At 37.0% G+C, this 19,802-nt stretch overlaps 1 protein-coding gene across 1 annotated transcript in view; it reads left to right on the top strand.

Moving 5' to 3' along the window:
* The first annotated feature begins 282 nt into the window (after nucleotides 1-282).
* ACE (angiotensin I converting enzyme) overlaps nucleotides 283-19,802 on the top strand; it is a 54,532-nt gene continuing 35,012 nt past the window's right edge. Inside the window, exons 1-3 of the mRNA XM_070767417.1 lie at nucleotides 283-572; nucleotides 12,899-13,066; nucleotides 14,997-15,090. Coding sequence (XP_070623518.1) covers nucleotides 357-572; nucleotides 12,899-13,066; nucleotides 14,997-15,090 — 478 coding nt within the window. The 5' untranslated portion in view covers nucleotides 283-356. The remainder of the gene's footprint in view (nucleotides 573-12,898; nucleotides 13,067-14,996; nucleotides 15,091-19,802) is intronic.

Genomic DNA, 19,802 nt, shown 5'->3' on the forward strand with positions numbered 1-19,802 from the left:
AACTCCTCCTAACTGCCCATTAAGCTTCACTCCTGGCCACAGTCCTTGGGTTTTTGCTTTCTTCCTTGAAAGTGCAAGATGTCGCTTTTTTTCCCTTCTCCCCCTTCCGCTGAGGGGACTTGGGCAAGGCAAGGGGGCTGTCCTTTCAGAGGGTGATTTGCCGCCGCCGCCGCCGGGATGACGGTTACAGTTTCAGAGTCTCTGCTGAAAGGCGGGCAGGGCAACCGAAAGCCGAGGCAGCCTTCCAGTTTATCTCCTTCGGGCTGAGCGCGGGGAGGCGCCATGGGCAGGGTCTGAGGGGAGAGCGGCGTTTATAATCTGGTGCTGCCAGGGACAGTTCTGCGCCTTCTGCCAAGATGCCTCCCGTGGCAGGTTTCTTCCTTGCGGTCTGCGTTGGGGTGGCATTCGCCTTGGAAGCCTCCCTGATGCCTCCTAATCACACCAAGACCGAGGAAGGGGCCAGGCTGTTCGCCAACGATTATAACACCACCGGGGAAACTGTGTTCTTCCAAAGCGTCTCCGCCAGCTGGAATTACAACACCAACCTGACAAACCACAACGCTCAGCAGCAGGTAAGCAAGCAGAGGTCGCTCCTGACCTGGCGCTGTCTCCAGTTGTCCTATCAAGGGCAGGAGAGGACCGGACTGGATCGGGGGGGGCGACAACGGGGATGGAGAAGCTTTCAGTCGCCTCTCCGGTGCGACTTTTCTTCTGCACCTTTTCCCAGTTGTCGCTTTTGTCATTCAAAAAGTGAAAGGTCATCAGACCTCTCTCTCCCCTCTTGGATTTGGTGGCGATGCTAAATGTCTACAGATGTGCGTTTGGTTTCCCCCACAAATCCTTAGCACTTTACCTATTAGTGCAATAGTGGTTGTGTAATTTGTTTATTATTTATTTATTTAATGGATTTCTATGTTGCCCTTCTCCGAGGACTCGGGACGGCTCACAACACATAAAATATACAATACACAATATCTTAATCCAATTAACTAATTAAAAATCTAAAAAAACCCCCAAACCCAGAAACCATACAAAAAAAAAATCATTCCATTCACTCCACATTCTTTCAACACATTCATTGGGCAGGGGGTAAAGATCTAATTCTAATGAGAAGTCCTTTCTGGTCTCTAAGCATGTTTAGTCTTCCATTTTTAAACTAAAAAAGCAGTTTGCTTAAGGTGACTTAATTTCACTTATTTATATAATTTATATCCTACTTCTGTTAATGTTTATCGGGTCAGATAAAAAAGTAATTAAAAAACTATTTTAAAATTAATAAAATAATAAAACATAGAAAAACATTTCAGATAAAACAGCAAAATATAAGGGGGCTCGGCTTTAGCAATTTTGGGAGAAATTTAGAATCACCTTATCACTAAAATTACATGAGTTAGTTCACCTTCAGTCATTAATAATATTTCTGCCCAAATAATATCTAGCTGCTTCTAAGGAAGCTTTAGTGCCTTTTCCCCCATTCCTTGAGCTCTTTCAGTTTCAGAATAAAGCATCTGAAGGAATAAAAGTGTCAGAATTATTAAAAAAAACAGTAAATCAGTTAACTGGCAGGAACAAAAATGATTCCATATTTAATTTTCAGAATTTACGGTTGTTTTCATGGTCATGGGTTAGAGAATTTCTAAACTGTAAGTTTAAACGATGAAAGATCTACAAATAGGAGACTCAAAACACAGGAATAGAGCAACCTCTCCAGTACAAATAGGCATTCATATATTGGGATTATACAATAGTTTAGAAAAATATAACAAGATTGCCAGGAAATACATGAACTCGATAATAGGGAAAGTGGATACAAGATTTTTGTTATCTTATCACTCCCTCGTGAGATAATTTACTCTAAAAAAAACCCCACCATTAAAAAAAAAAAACAGCCAATGATCAAGGAATGGAATAAAAGGCCACTCCAGCACAAAGATCAGCACCAGATAAACTCATTCTATCATGAAGTAAGTTTTAGTATATAATATGAAGTATATTTTTAAAAATAATTCATCAAATACAAAAGAAATCAGCAAACACTCCTAGCATATCCATTCACATTATATATCTGCTAACCAATGCCCAAGGACCATATAAAAAGGAACAATAAAGAAAGAAACACTACCCTAAGCAGGACAAGCTATGGTATTCCATGGAAAGAACCAAGAAGCTCCAATGAAATGTTTGCAGATGAAAAAGCAAGTCTTCAAAGTCATAGACACTGAAGTTATCAAATGAAAGTAGATGACAAGACATCTAGGATGGACAAACAGATATGTTTTCTATATATTCTATACATGGGCCAATTTAGAGAGATTTAAGAAGAGATAGGCATTATCTCTTTGGCAGTAGAGAAAAATTATCTCGTATGCTTTGTTGTGTGTTAATGGATTTTCTTTTTATTTACAGATCTCATTCTTCCAAAATAAATAAATTTATCTAGAGAATATTCTATCTGTCTCACTTCAGTTCTTACAATTCAACGTCATAACTTTGTGTTCAATATTGGATATCAATGGATATGCTTAAATATTAAGCAGACTGTTCTACTGCTGGGTGGCAATTAAATAATCTAGTAATGCTGGGAGTTGGGATCCCTTTGGGGGTTCAACAACCGTTTCATAGGGGTCACCTAAGATCACGGGAAAAGACAAATTTCCCATGGTGTTAGGAATTAAAGGAATAAAGCTTCTATTCTTGTGCCCTGGATCATATTTTTACAATCTGACCAATCAGGCATTTACAGTGGGGGGGGGCTCTCACCTTCCTGCCAATCAGCTTAAAGCTCTGTTGGAAGAATTGGTGCTAGACTTATGGTTGGGGGCACCACAACATGTGGAACTGTATTAAGGGGTCACAGCATTAGAAAGGTTGAGAACCACTGCTAGAATCTAGAGTGTAGTCCAAGAGCCACTAAAAATTATTGATTGAAATTTATTTTAAAACCAATATTTACATATTGGTCTTTTTATGGAAAGTGAAGGAGATGTTAGTCCAATTATATTTGCAAGAAGCAAGTGACTGCTTCTAATTTGAGTTTCACAAAATATTCTGCAGTTATGATTTAATAGTTCACTATCGAAGATTTATTTTAGTAGCAGAGTTGAAAGACTTACAGATAAAGTAAAATAAAATATGGATTGGATTTTCTATAGCAGGTATCCCTGGGCCAGCACCAGTCTGCGGCATGTCAGCAACTGAGCTGTGCAAATCAGCAAAGTCCCATTTGTGGGGTGAATACAAAAACACATCCCCTCCAATCCATGAAAAAACATTTCTCCACAGAACCAGTTTCTGAGGTCTAAAAAGTTGGGAGCTGCTGTTCTATAGGATGAGATTACAACTAGACAAGTAATTTAAGCTGCTTTTCTCCCCTTCCCTCTTTCCAGATATTACTATGTAAAATTTGTACATGACCAAAGGATGTAATGTTGCAGGACAGTAATGTTGCAGGAAAGAAAAAAAAAGTTGGTAGTCATGGACTGATTAGCGGTAGCCCTTCTTCAATGATGTTGGGGTAGAAATACAGTTGAATTATCACTGGGGTTAATGAATGGATGGGAGTGTTTTACAATATGCTGCCAAAAATCTACACTCCAGTGATTTGAGTCCTATCACTTTGTGATGGAGTGAACTCCCATAATTTCCTTCAGCTCTTACCAGCCTAGCAGTTTAAAAGCATGTAAATGCAAGTAGGTAACTAGATACCACTTCAATGGGAAAGTAACAGCATTCCGTATCCCATTGTATGCTTGATACTAAAGTATCATGTCATGATGGACACCATGACCATGGAAACATCTTCAGGCAGTGCTGGTTTAAAGAAAAGGAAATGAGCACTGCCCCCCAAAATTAGCTACGGTTAATGGATTAAAACCCACAGATACTCCTTTATCTCTTACCTTAAACTAATGAAAGGATTGAATCTTGGACCACAGCAGTTGTTGGGTTGTATAGATGTTGGGTAATACAGGGACCACTGGTGAGTTTTGTGTAACTGAGGACGGAAATGGTGGCGTTTCTGCTTCTCAAGTATTTATTTAAAAATGAATTTTTATTATGTTTCAATTTGACTGACTGTGAATATATAAAAGAGTAGCAAGTAGCTTTCTTTTAACCCTTTTTGGCATTAACAACTTCAAAAAGCCTGTCAGAACATGGTGAAAGACAATCAGCAATAAAATAAAAACTTTAAATTTAGAGACAGTTTTCCTTTAAAAGGGCTAGAAACTTTATTTTCTTAAATTGTGTGAATGGCATTATCTATAGTCTACCCCAGGATAAACACTTTAAATGTATGAGCCAAATTAATGTAATGATTTGTGGCAAGAATTTTACAAAACAGGTGTACCTAATTAGGTAAGTCTAGCAATGATTAATTGTGGCTGCAATGTGTTTTAAATGAGAGACATAAAATTAGTAATCCATAGCAAAGATCTTGGTATCAAAATCATAGAGAATTTAAAAAAATTAGAAACTGAAGCTTGCTATATTTCAATATGTAGACTATTTATACAATTACACCTAGGGCTGGTGGGTTGCCTAGCCAGATTGCCTTTCTGATCTGGTGTTCAGCAATGATAAGAAGCAGTAAAGAATAAAGGACAACAAAAGCACATTGTCTCCTAGACCAGTGTTTCCCAACCTTGGCAACTTGAAGATATTTGGACTTCAACTCCCAGAATTCCCCAGCCAGCACATACTGGCTGGGGAATTCTGGGAGTTGAAGTCCAAATATCTTCAAGTTGCCAAGGTTGGGAAACACTGTCCTAGACGAACAAAACAATACTTATTTTGCATGTGGTTGTATGTATGATTTCATCTGCTTACATAAGTGATGCTACCTAAAATACAAACAGATTGTCCAGGCTAAAAGAGGTGTGACAGCTGAATAATTCTGCAAGCAATTTCTAGATTCTTTGACTTGTGTATCCCCTACTCTGTATTACTTCTTTCACCATATGACATAATACCAGTTTATATTTATCCCTACAATTTTTTCCTAATATGTTTTGAAAAGTGACACTTGGATTGTCAAGCAAAGAGACACACAGTTGCTGTTTCCTGTGTTCTGTGTCCTGTTTTGCTTCCTTACTTCTGTTTTTTTAAATATTATACATGTACAATCAAAAGAACACAATCTAATAAACTGTAATGAAACAGAATGCTAAAACAAGACTGAAATATGTTGGGTATAAAATGGATTAGGTACACGTTCAGATGGAAGTCCTCCTCAACCTAATAGAACTGGAGCCCATGGTTCCACTTAACCCCAAAATATCCTTCCTCTCTATCTCTGATTCTTTTTTCCCTTGGGGGTGGGGGGGGGGTGTCGGAACTTAATCAACAGAATGAGTTGGCTATAGTAATATAATGGTTTTTATAGCCATTGTATGACTATAGTTAAGAAAATGTTTACCTGCTATAATAAAATACAGATACTGTATCTGGCTTTTGCAGCTGTTATATGACAGTATTCTTGTTTTCCCTCCCTATATAAGGCAATATAAGCAAGTGTGTTTAGTTCACTTTAGCTTTTCTTAGCATAGAAGCAGAATAGTTTTTAGTCCAAGAGTACATTCAACATTGAATTCATTGAATGCACCCTTCACTGGTGTACACCCTTAATTGGTGTGCTTAAATATATATATATATATATATTATTTTGAAATAAGTGACATACTTGCGCTTCTTTAACTATTTTCCTCCTGTGACATACTGTAGATGCAAAAAGAAAATAAAAATAATGCTCTCATTTTCAACTAATAATGATTTATTATTTCCTAACCATGGCAAATTCAGCTTTGTTTACAGTTTGAGGAGGTAACCTAAGATTCTGGTATCTATTGACAGAATTTGCCTTAGTCAGGCAGTTACAGATTGTCCTCCATTTCCATGTTTGTTTGTTTTTAACAAATATCAGAATTGTCTGGAGGATACTTTGCATATTATTTATGCATGCATAGCCATAAACAGCTTCACTCTGTTCTTTATTTCTAGAAAGGTTTAAGCACTAGGAATAATTAATTTGGGGATAACTTTGCAATTCCTGTACTTCCTTAAAGGTTTTGAATATGGTTACATTGTTTAGAATATACTATACATTTAATCTTGAAAAAAGCATATACTGTACAGAATTAAAGTTCTAATTCAAATGTCAAATGTAAAGAGTATAGAAGTAGCTTCATAAAAGAAATCAGTCAGTAGTTCATTGATTTCCCCACCCCATTAAATGCAACATTTTTGCATCCTTAATTTCATTTAATAGAATTACAAAAGGAACATTTTAACTGAAAACATTTCCTTCAATAAATGGGGTTTTGAAACTCAATTCTGAGATATGCTTCATATAGGCAGCATTAGAGAAAGCTAAAAAATGGCAACACAGAAGAGTTTATTTATTTATTTTATTTTATCCAATATGCAATGATACACAATGTAGGTAATAGAGGATACCTTCCAGTAAAAAAAAGAAAAGTAATATTAGGGGAAGAAAAGAGGAGAGAGTATAGGAATAAAAAAAAATATCAATTGAAGAATGGAAGAAAAGATATAGGTAAAGAAGAGAAGAGAAGATACAGGAGAGATAATAGGACAGATGTCGGAAGGCACATTAATGCACTTATATACGCCCCTTACTGACCTCTTAGGAATCTGGAGAGGTCAACTGTGGACAGTCTAAGGGAAAAATGTTGGGAGTTCGGGGATGATATTATAGAGTCTGGTAATGAGTTCCACGCTTCAATGACTCTATTACTAAAGTTGTATTTTTTGCAGTCAAGTTTGGAGCGGTTAATATTAAGCTTGAGTCTGTTGTGTGCTCTTGTGTTGTTACAGTTGAAGCTGAAGTAGTCATTGACAGGCAGGATGTTGCAGCATATGATCTTGTGGGCAATACTTATCTCATGTTTAAAGCATCGTAGTTCTAAGCTTTCAAGACCCAGGATTGTCAGTCTAGTTTCGTAGGCTGTTTCAGGTAGAGCAGGGCTCTTCTGGTGAAGTATATTTGGACATTTTCGAGGGTGTTAATGTCTGAGATGTGGTATGGGTTCCAAACAGATAAGCTGCATTCTAGGATGGGTCTGGTGAAAGTTTTGTAAGCTCTAGTAAGTAGTGTGAGATTGCCAGAGCAGAAGCTACGTAGGATTAAATTAACAACTCTTGAAACCTTCTTGGCGATGTTGTGGGCTTTGGCACTTAGGTTTTTTGTTATTAGTACTCCGAGGTCCTTAACCGAGTGGGGGTTATCTGTGATAATTTGTTTATTCAGTTTGTATTTGGCGTTCTGGTTTTTTTTGCTGATATGTAAGACAGAGCATTTGCTGGTTGAGATTTGGAGTTGTCATGTGTTAGACCAATCAGAAACAGAGTCTAGGTCTTTTGGAGAGTAGTTGTGTTATCGGTGGTGATGAAGAGTTTTACATCATCTGCGAAGAGAACACAGTTGTTTGTAATGAGATCACAAAGGTCATTGATGTAGAGAATGAAAAGCATTGGCTACCTTGGGGGATGCTGCTTTTTACAGGGACAGGGGTAGATATGGTGCTTCCTATTTTAACCACGTTGTCTGTTTGACAGGAATGCTGTAATCCAGCTGTGGAGGGATCCTGAGATGCCATAGGATTTGAGTTTAAAAGGAGTAGATTGTCGTGTACCACTGAATCAAAGGCTTTGGAGAAGTCAATATAAATTGCATCTACAGATTTTCTTTGATCAAGATGAGTAGTCCATGTGTTTTTGCAGTGGAGGAGCTGTAGGTTGCAGGATAGTTTTTTTTCTAATTGATAATTAGAAAAAAATTAGAAGATAATTATATAATCATTAGAATAAATTAGAATTGATCATTTTTGAGGATCCATGAGAGAGTCACATGAGATTCAATATCTATGGAGAGGAATTTGATTTAACATTTGCCAACAACTCTGCAAATCAGAACAAAATGTTTGGAAATACGATTCTGATGGAAGAGAATATTTGTAACTCAGGGTTGAACTGTGGGGTTCTTAGTGCTGTCTGAGCCTGGTTGCTTTCTTGCAGGCATTTCATTACCAAACTAGGTAAAATCATTATGGTAGAAGGGACCAGCCAATCTTAGTGTGGATGATCTTGGTTGTTCCTAGATTTGGCTACTGCTTGCTTTAGCTTGTTTGTCTGGGATTGGCAGCTGCTTGATTGAGGTGTTCTTATTGTTGGTCTAATCATTAGCTAATCAAAGTTAATTTTGGTGTTAATCTCTGCTCGTCTAGATTTGATTGCTGGTGAGAAGATGTTTGGGGTTTTTTGGGTGGGGGGACGGGATGCTTTTTGTCTCTCTTTTTAATGGTATATAGATGTTTTTCATATCTATGTACCTGTTGGTGGTTGATTTGCCTGAGTGCCAGGCTGAGTGTGATGATGATCCCCTAATTCAGGGGTGTCAAACTTGCAGCCTGCGGGCCAGATCCGCCATATGCTGACCACGTCCACTCATGTTTAAGCAAAGGGGGAAAAGTTGTGACATGTCACGTGGCGAAAAAATGATGCTGCCTGCCCTAATGGATACTAAGGAACTTTACCTAAGGATTCGCAGTAGAAAGGCAAAAGTATCAGAAAAATTTTAGACTTCACCAGAAAAAGTTGCTCATTTGGAGCTTTCTCTAGAGCTGCAACTGCTATGCTATCTTAATTCTTGTACATCTGCTATGGATGGACCAGAGCAGGGATAAATAATCTGGTGCTGTCTAGATGGTTTAGGCTGCTGTTTCCAGAATCCTTTCCACTGTCCACACTGGTTGGGATCAATGGAAACTGAAAGCCCAAATATTTAGAAGTTACCAATTTACAAACTTTCTCTGCTAATAAAAATACATGGATTTTGATTAATCTAATTAATCAAATTTGACAACTGGTTGACAATTTCATCTAAAAATCCATGTATTTTTATTTCCAGAGAAAGTTTGTAATTGCCTTCTTCAGAATGTTTTCACTATTTCCTGATCACTGTGATAAACTATTAGTTATTATGTCATGATGCAATTAATAATTTCATTGCTGTGAATTTAATGGAGTTTCTACTTGATCGTTATTCTTGCTCCAGATTTTTTGCTTTTTTTATTTTTGAAATGTGGCTAGATTTACCTTATAATAGATTAGCAGAAGTAGAAAAGCAGTGGATTACTATAGTTTGTAGCTTTCAATGAATAAAATGAATGAGAAAAGCAATTCATTTAGTATTTCTTAAGGGAATTGTGCCCCATCATACTCAAATTCAGCTCTTCAACACCACTGAAAACATAACTACTCTACAAAAAGACGTAGACTCAGTTTCTGATTGGTCCAACACATGGCAACTCCAAATCTCAACCAGCAAATGCTCTGTCCTACACATCGGAAAAAAGAATCAGAACTTCAAATACAAACTGAATAAACAAATTATCACACATAATCCCTGCTCGGTCAAGGATCTTGGAATACTAATAACTAAGATCTAAGTGCCAAAGCCCACTGCAACAACCTCACCAAGAAGGCCTCAAGAGTTGTTAATCTAATCCTACGTAGCTTCTGCCCTGGAAATTTCACACTACTTACCAGAGCTTACAAAACTTTTGCCAGACCCATCCTAGAATACAACTCATCTGTTTGGAACCCATACCACATTTCTGACATTAACACCCTACTTCACCAGAAGAGCCCTTCACTCCTCTACCCGAAACAGAATTCCTTACGAAACTAGACTTACAATCCTGGGTCTTGAAAGCTTAGAACTACGACGCCTTAAACATGATCTAAGTATTGCCCACACAAGATCATATGCTGCAATGTCCAGCCTATCAAAGACTACTTCAGCTTCAACCACAACAACACAAGAGCACACAACAGATTCAAGCGTAATATTAACCGCTCCAAACCTGACTGTAAAAAATACGACTTTAGTAAACTCATTACCAGACTCCGTAGTATCATCCCCTAACCCCCAATACTTTATCCTTAGACTATCCATGGTTGACCTGTCCAGATTCCTAAGAGGTCAGTAAGGGGCGTACATAAGCACACTAGAGTGCCTGCCATTCCCTGTCCTATAGTCTCTTCTATATCTCCTATATCTTCTCTACTATATCTCTGTAAGCTTCATTGTATATTATTGTGTATTGGACAAAATAAATAAATAAAAATAAAATAAAAAATAAATAGAACAGGTTGGAAATGTTTAAAAAGGAAAAAAATATTTATTACTTTAGGATTAATTTATATGCTGCAGGAAGACTGATTACTGATGTGAAATTATCTATATAAAATATCTTTAACCTATCTATATGTAGTATATAAAAGCCAAATACTACTCACTCATCGCAAAATCTCCAGAACTGTGAAGCCTACTAACTTGAAATTTGGCACATATGTTCCTCTTGGCTTCTAGGTGCTAGGTAAAACAGGATTTTTTGAAATGACTATCAGATCATTAAAATTTCTTATACAGTGTATTAACACGCTTTGATGCTAAGAAGTTAGACATTCTACTTCCCATCCCCATTTGAAAAGAACTCTATTCCAACTGCCAGTTGCCTTATATTAACATGCTCTGATGTTAAGGAGTTACACATTCTACATAAATTTTCAAGCATTAAGTGTCAATGTATCAAGCCCAATCTTAGCTTTAACTTGAAAGTTAAGCCTTATATGGTCAAGCCTGATCATATAGTTTCATAGTGAAGCACAAGTATCCAGATATTAGTCTAATTACATATTGGAACTACTGGAATCATCTGAAGACATACAGTGGTACCTTTACTTAAGAACTTAATTCGTTCCGTGACCAGGTTCTTAAGTAGAAAAATTTGTAAGCAGAAGCAATTTTTCCCATCAACATAAAAGCAAATAATGTGTACAAAGCCATTAGGAAAGAAATAAAAGCTCAGAATTTGGATGGGAGGAGGAGGAAGAAGAAGAAGAGGAGGAGGACAGTTGCTGCCAAAGAAAGAAGGTGAGGTGAGGGGAATGAAAAAAATCCAAAATTTTAAGGCTTAAAAGAAAAAGAGGGTCTCTGAGGAGGAGCACATGCCTCCCATACACTGCGCCAGAGAGAGAAACCCAGGGGGAATGGCAGGAAACTGGCCGGGCCTTCGTGCTGCTCTCAAATTTCCTGGGAATTTTTTCTGGGCTCGGGTTCTTAAGTAGAAAATGGTTCTTAAGAAGAGGCAAAAAAATCTTGAACATCTGGTTCTTATCTAGAAAATTTCTTAAGTAGAGGTGTTCTTAAGTAGAGGTACCACTGTATTTTTATTAACAGCTTGCTGCATTTAAATGTTAGGTGATGATGCTATTTGAAGGGATTATATTCCATAAAATGTCTATGTGAGATAAGACTTAAAAATATACATTTATAGAAATTGCTAGAGCAATAGATGTTCACAACTATGTAATTTTTCATCTTCAAAGTATTTTCCTCCTCTTTTGGGGGGGTGTCTAATTTTCTTAGATATAGTTAAGTCTTTGAGAAGTTGTTTTAATGAGAGGAGGAGATATTCAAATATTTTTTCTTTTTAAGGAGAAAATAGTATCCCCACAGTGGTGGATTGCTAGCAATATGGTAGGCGACTGCACGCCGGTAGCGGCTGCCAGATTACGCAATTTGTGCGTGACCATTCCGGTGCAAGTCTTTCGGATGCCGCCATTTTCTTTAATTTTCTTTAATTTTTGCTTTATGCCCATGTGCAGAATCAAAATTTCATGAGGGGACACTCGTGTGTGTGAGATTTCAGCACGTTTTTGCTTCCTTAGCCTGCATGGAAGCAAAATCACACTGGGGACACATTCATGCATGCATGCATAACACACATGTACACACAAGACTCCTCACACTGCATATGCATCACACCAGTAGCAGAAGGTAAGAGCAATCTGCCCCTGACTCCCAACTAAACCAAAAAGATCTTGTGTTCCACCTACTTTAAGTGACAACATATCCATGGACAGAATGTTGGGAGACATTACTTTGCTTAATATTTGCAGAGAAGAGCCGTCATGACTGATTCATTCCTGGTTGTAAAATGTTCTCTCTGTTCCATCAGATTGGCTGTTAGCCTTGAGAGCTACAAAAATGTAGCCTGAGTCACTTTAATAAGTTACCTTGGACTATTTGCTCCACTCCAACTGCCTTCGCCATGTTTGCATATCATTATTTAATCATGTGGACATTATGTAATGGGTGAGCCAGTTACATAAGTTATGATCACTCAAAATTCCCAGCTGGAGATTCTTCTGGACTCCAAATCAAAAAACCCAGTTATTATTTTTTTTGGTGGTCTGACTGAGAATGCTACATTAGGGACACTTTGGCCTGAACTTCAAGCTCATATCATGTTCTTTCAAATTATGGCTTTAATCCAGGACATGCCTTATTTTGCTCTGCTCAAGCATTGCAGGCAGTTCACATTGATGAGGAATTTAAACTGTTTTCAAGGGAATATACCCAATTTTGTGCTAACTACACATACAAGCCATTGGTTGTAATTGATAGATTAATTTAACACCAACATTCTATATTCTGATTGCTAATTAAAATAAGATAATATGGTCTTTGTCACGTATTAATAGGAAAGTTAGAAATAAAAATGAATCATTTATAAATAAAACTTTAATAAATTCCAAAATAATCAGTCCCTTAATGTCTTTTATTTAAGCCTGTTCTGAGTTGTGGTTTGCTTTTTTGCCTTTTTCCCCGTATGGCTCTAAATGCTGATATTTGCATTGGTATTTGGTGCCAAATTTTCACAAACTCTTAGCTTGGATGTTTAAAACACTAAAATATTTTTAAGACATGCGCCTTAGTCTTTCAGCAATTTCTCCAAGCATTCACTATGGAAAAAAACAAATACAATTCAACATATGTACCAAATGTGTTTGTCTTTCTCTCCCTTTACAGATAGCAGAGTCTTTGAAGGAACAAGAGTTCACAGAACTTTGGGGGAAAAAAGCTAAGGAAAGTTATGGTGACATCTGGCAGAATTTTAGTGATCCACAACTTAAGAAAATAATCAGCTCCATTCAGACCTTGGGCCCCTCCAATTTACCAATGCCGAAACGGGAAGAGGTAAGAATATTCTAGAAAGAGTGGGTGACTTCTAAGGTGGCAATGGGAAAAAAAGATTCTAGGCTAAGGGAGGGATGATCCTTAGATAATCTTAGATAAATTATCAATTCTGAACAATGATGGAGTGGGAAAAGTTGAGAGGAAGAATAAAATGAAGGATTCTGAAAGTACATACCGGTAGGTAATAATCACAATAACATACTCCAGCCTTGGCTGTTTTGAGTATGGGGGAAGCATTCTCATATATATGAAGAGTAATTAGCTAAAGAAGTCTGACACATTCTTTCATCTCTTACTCCAGAATGCTTACAGGAGAAGGAAGCTGCAGTTGCTTTTTTTTTTGTTTATGCTCCGTGTCACAGGCATTCCCAGGGACACATTTCTAAAAACCAACAAACAAAAAAGATGTCAGAATGTCAGCTCAGAAAAGTAATGACAAACCACTTCTACAATGTTGCTAAGAAAAATATATACCGTACTTGCTAGGGGTCAAGACTGACTTCCAACCACATACATATATACAAACCAAATAATATCAATGTAGATAGAGTTCTGATTTTGCACTGAGGACATTAAAAAGATTGTGGGAGATCATAAGCTAAATACGTAATCCATCTAGCTACATAATATGATACTACTCCACTCAATATATTTCTGTTTAACTGAAAGACAAAGAAGTATACATCTGGAGGACTAAATGGTCTCCCACTGCTCAATTAAATTGCCCTTTTCCTGCCTCAGAGCCCATTTGTGTTCTTTGTGGCCTGTGCAATCACCTCTTTCTGTCATTTAATTGTTTTTATTGCCTCCCTTCTCCTCCTCCTTCAAGCTCATCCAAAAATGAGCTTCCCTTCATAATACTTTTCTTCCATAACTTTCTAGATATTTGCTGTCCCCAGAAGCTGACATTCTTTTTCTGGTGCTGTCCTCCCTGTAACTTATATTTTGATGATCACTCTTCTTGCCGCTTTACTGTAATGGCCATGTTGATAGGCATCTTCACCTTTTCAGATTTTTTTCAGTACAAATCTTTGTCCATAAGTTCCAAGCTACTTATTTCTATGAGGAAAAAGCCATTCTATTATTTTACCTCCCTATTCCAGCTGCCCCTTCACATTCATTTTAAGTTTTAAAAACTTCCTTTAATTATTCCTTATTTATTTCAATATTCAAATTACCAAATGTTCTCTAGGGAACGAAGTGTTGTTAAATAATGCAGAACATTCCTCTTTTTCTTGAGATCTAGCTGCCCCGAGTCTGCGGAGAAGGGCGGCATACAAATCTAATTAATTATCATTATAAATTATTATCTTTCTTGAGATCTTTAAAGCCTATTTTTTTTCAAGAAAATCTTCTGTCTTTGAAAGATATTTTTCATCTCTCTCTCTCTCTCTCTCTATCCATTTCTCTCCCCAGAAAATTGTGGGTGATATATATTAGGTGTCTTCAACTGCATCTTGACTCCTGGCATATTGGTCAAGTTTCTGCAGTTTTCTTGGCAAGATTTCAGAATTGACTTGCCATTGCCGTCTTCCTAGGGCTAAGAGTCTGTGACAAAGTTTATCCTAACTGTCATCCATCCAGCTTTGTGCCTAAGGCAGGACTAGAAATCACTGTCTCCTATCTTCTTCACTGATGCCTTAACCAATATGTCAAAGCAATACACAGTGATGGCTGCTTCCAATTTCTATTATATAAGAATGAATAAAACCAATGCTGGAAGTTTTTTGTTGTTGTTGTTGTGTCACTTTTTAATTACATATTTAAAATAAAAATAATTACCAAAAGTTCAAGATAGATAGGTAACTTGGCAGGTTCCTATCAAGGTACAGTATCTATGGTAAAACTGAGGTCTATAGATAAAATACTGTGAATATACATGTTGTAAAAGATTGTTATTCAAACCTCTACTTTTTAATGCTAATTTCAGTATAATACTATTCTAAGTGAGATGGACAACATCTACTCCACTGCCAAAGTTTGTCTACCAAACAAGAACACCTCCTGCTGGGCTTTAGAGCCAGGTGTGTATTTCCTTTTCTACCTTATCCCAGCTCATTCTTTGCAAGTGTTTTGCATGTTTCCTATTATTTTCTGGACGATGAGAGCATCCTTATACAGTATATGGATATGAAGGCAAAGTTGATTTATAGTAGATTATGGCTTCTGAGACTGAGCCAACAGTGAACCTATATGTTTTAATTACCCAACATTTTATATGAAGACACTCCTTACCAATTGCCTTGTGCGTGGACTTTTTACATTTACAATGGCACTGAAAAAGATTACAACCTGTTTTCAAACTTGCAGCCATTGCAGAATCCTGAGGTCACATGATCTTAATTTGAGACCTTGGCAACTACTGTGCATTTGTAACAGTTACAATGTCATGTGATTACATTACCACTACTTGCAGTGTTTAACAGCTGGCTCCCACCAAGCAAAGACAATGGGGAAAATTGCAGTAATCTGCAAGTCATGGTCGTGTGACATTGTGCTTAACAATCATGGGCGATTTGCTTAATTATCACAGAGGAACTACCAAATCTACATATCAGGTATTCATCTGGCTAGCATCCTTAGTCTGATCAACTTCAGCACATTACTTTATCCCCTGTTTAAGGCTGGGGGAAAAACTTATTTGGAGGAAATAGCAATGAAAACAAGCCTGGAAAGACTTAGGGCTGGGGGAAAAAAACTTCTTTGGAGCAGCAATGAAAAAATCCTGCAAGCCAGGAAAATCATTAGCACTTTGTTAGGCTGAAAAAAAAATCTTCTTCAGAGGGAGGAGCATTGAAAACAAGGCCAGAAGAGCGGGGAAGATTGTTAGCATCTGATTAGGGCTGGGGGGAAAGCTTCAAGAAAAGCTACATTCTCCACTCAAATTTTCAGCCTCTTTTTTGGGGAAGTAGGGAGGTGTGTCTAATAGTCGGAAAAATTAGGCACAAAAAAATTACAGAAAAATTACTCCGAGTCCTTCAATTCAATGATATTTATTTATTTTATTTGTCAAGTACGTACTTGTAATATATGTTATATAACATTATTTATATATGGGTCATTCTTCGTCAAGTGGACCAATTTTCAGAATCTTCTCTACTTCAATTTCAATGAAACTTTGCACATATATTCTTTATGATATAACCTTGAATGTTTGGAATATGGGCCTAAAATATTGGTCTCAACTCAGTTGTACACTATAAGGAATATATGTGCAAAATTTCATTGAAATTGAACATGGTCAAGTGGGGACACCAGGTCCACTTGACAAAGAGTGACCCATACATAACATATATATAGATATAACATTGTTTATATACATAAGATGGATACTGATAGAAGGGAACAATTGGATAGGGATGGAAGGCACGCTGGGGCGCTTATGCACGCCCCTTACTGATTTCTTAGACAGTCTAAGGGTAAAGTTTTGGGGGTTTGGTGATGATACTACAGAGTCAGGTAGTGAGTTCCAGACAACCACTCTTGATAAAGTCATATTTTCTCGAGTCAATTTTGGGGTGGTTCATTTTGAGTTTGTATCTGTTGTGTGCTCAGGTATTGTTGTGGTTGAAGCTGAAGTAGTCGTTGACAGGTAGGATGTTGTAGCAGATAATTTTATGAGTTAGGTTTAGGTCATGCTGAAGGAGAGGTAGTTCTAAGCTTTCTAAGCCAAGGATTTCATCTCTGGTTGTGTAAGGTATTCTGTTGCAAGTAGAGGAGTGGATGGCTCTTCTAGTAAAGTATCTCTGGATACTTTCTAGTGTATTTATGTCTGATATGCGGTGTGGGTTCCAGGCAGATGAGCTGTATTCAAGGATTTGTATGCTCTGGTTAGTAGTGTAGTGTTACCGGAGAAGCAGCTACCTAAGATTAGGTTAACAACTCTTGAAGCCTTTTTAGAGATGTTGCAGTGGGCTTTGGCACTTAGGTCACTTGATATAAGTATTCCAACATCTTTGACAGAATGAGGATCATCTGCAAGGGCTTGTTTATTCAGTTTGTATTTGGAGTTCTGATTTTTTTTGCCATTGTGCAGAATAGAGCATTTGTTGGTTGAGATTTGGAGTTGCCAGATGTTTGACCATTCTGACACAGAGTCAAGGTCTTTTTTGAGGGTAGCAGTGTTGTCGATGATGTTGAAGAGTTTTACATCATTGGCGAAGAGAACCAGGCACTTGTAATGTGATCGCAAAGACCCTTTATATAGAATATAAAGAGTATTGGTCCTAGTACGCTGCCTTGGAACATACTGCTGTTAAAAGGAATGAGATTAAATAGAGCGCTCTCTATTTTGACCACTTGTTGTATGTTTGACAGGAATGCAGTTATCTAGTCATCCAGAGATGCTGTAGGATTTCAGTTTCAGAAGTAGTTTATCATGAACCACTGAATCGAAGGCTTTACAGAAGTTTATATAATTGTGTCTATTATTTTCCCAATGTCAAGTTTTGAGGTCCATATATTTTTCCAGTGTAGTAGTTATAAATTGCAGTATATATTTTTTTTCCTGGAAACCGAATTGCTTTTTTGAAAGTAGGTTGTTAGTTTCAAGGTGGAGGGTAATGGATTGATTTATGATTGATGCCATGATTTTGCATGTGACACAGCATAGAGGGATTGGTCTGTAGTTTTCTACTAGACTGGGACCTCCCTTTTTGAAGATTGGGATGACCATGGCTAGTGAACATAGCTTTGATAGGGTATTGGTCCTGTAGGATTTTTCAAAGAAAAAATATTATTAAATTAAATTATTAAATTAATTATTATATTATTTAAAAATATTATTCTTTAAGAATGAAATAAATGGACCAAAGAAAAATTGGAGAATAGAAAGTGAGAAGCCTCCATTAAATTTCAATCATTTATTTTTGAATTTGTCCTTACAATTACTCAAAAGTAACTACAGTATACTAATGTTTTTGAAGCTGTACTGTTAGAAAATAGGTTTTCCATTGCCAAACAATACAAAATTAGTATTTCCTAATTTGGAAGCCCTAGTCTTTATTTTTGAATAAACTAATATCTACCATAAAAAAAACAACAATAAATCAAATTAGAAAATAGAAAGAGCCTCCCCCCACTTTTTTCTTTTCCTATCTATAGAAATTCTCAATCATCTGGATCATTATTGTCCCAAAGGCAACAGGACTTAGGCTCTGATTGAATAGTGGGGAATGGAAGGATTTATATTCTTTGCAGTCATCTGGTCATTAACACTCTGAAGGTTGTTAATAGTTCTCTGAGACTACATTGGAGTGTGAATCAGTGTGTAAATGGGCGTGGAACCTTCATGGGACTGCAACAACTCATGTTGGACACATGAGATAGGTGGTATCATACCTACTACCACCCCTCCGTGGAGAGAAGGCTGTTCAAATATAATATACAGATAGTCTGAGACTTATGACCACAATTGAGCCCAAAATTTATGTTGCTAAATGAAACATTTGTTATGTGAGTTTTGGCCCATTTTGTCATCTTTCTTGCCACAGTTGGAATGAATCACTGAAGTTGTTAATAGAATTTAGACTTATTTTATTTATTTATTTGCTTTCTATGCCGCCCTTCTCCTGGGACTCAGGGCAACTTTCAGCACATAATGCTTCAAGGTGCTTTTACAGCCCTCTCTAAGTGGTAACACTGTTGTTAAGTGGCCTCCCCATTGACTTTGATTGTGAGAAGGTGGCAAAAGCTAATTACACAATTCCTGCACTGCAACTGTCATGAATATGAATGGAATGCAAGCATCCGAACTTTGATCACAAGACCAAGAGAATGTTGCAATAGTCATAATGAGTGTGGAAAACTATCATAAATCACTTTTTTCATTGCTGTTGTAACTTTGGATAGTCACTAAATGAACTGTTGTAAGTGGTCCACCTGTAGAGGGCCTCTTTAACCCTTCTTTCAAACCAGCAGTCCTCTCTGTCCAGAGGACTGGTCTCTTCAAAAGAGTGGCCTTTGTTTTTCAAATGCAGATGGACAGTTGAATCTTGTCAAGTTGTCCTGATGGGTTTGTTCTCCTATGATGTGCCATGCATTTATTTATTTATTTGATTTATTCAATTTTTTTTTATGCTGCCCTTCTCCTTAGACTTTGTGAATTTTTTGCTTTGCTTTCCTGGTGTACAAATCTGCAGATGTGTCTCACTGCATTTTTCTGCAGTTTTCTCCCAGTTATTTATTTGACTCATTTCTGAAATACAATCCCAATTGTTTTGAAACAACAACAATCCTTCTTTCTATAGATAGTATGCCAGAGCAGATATAGGTAGGACTTTCTGAAAAGTCTTGCAAGATTACAAGCACTTGATGCACTTGTTGGCTATGCTCAGTAATTTTTCATATTGCTATGCTACTTCTCAGTATATTTTAAAAGGATCCTAAACTTCAAATAGCTAGAGTTGGTGAGATGACATCAGTGATAATAGACACTAGATTCAAAAAGGTAATGAGGGCTTTGATCTAATAAAAGTCCAATTAATAATTAATTAATTAATAGCCACAAGAATTTCTGGAATACTAGTCACTTCAACCATGATGTTTAAAAATATTGCCTCCTGAAGAAGAAAGACCTTCTCTAATCCAGTTCTTATCAGCTGTGCAACATGGGTTCAGTAGAAAACTATTGCTTTCTACGTCTTTAGAAGAATAGTGCCATTCTTCAAATCTTCAAACCCTAGTGTGATGGAGATATTTAATGATACTAGTAAAATACTTTTCTTGCTAAACGTGT

This window comes from Erythrolamprus reginae, chromosome Z, assembly GCF_031021105.1.
Source record: "Erythrolamprus reginae isolate rEryReg1 chromosome Z, rEryReg1.hap1, whole genome shotgun sequence".
Taxonomy (NCBI): domain Eukaryota; kingdom Metazoa; phylum Chordata; class Lepidosauria; order Squamata; family Dipsadidae; genus Erythrolamprus; species Erythrolamprus reginae.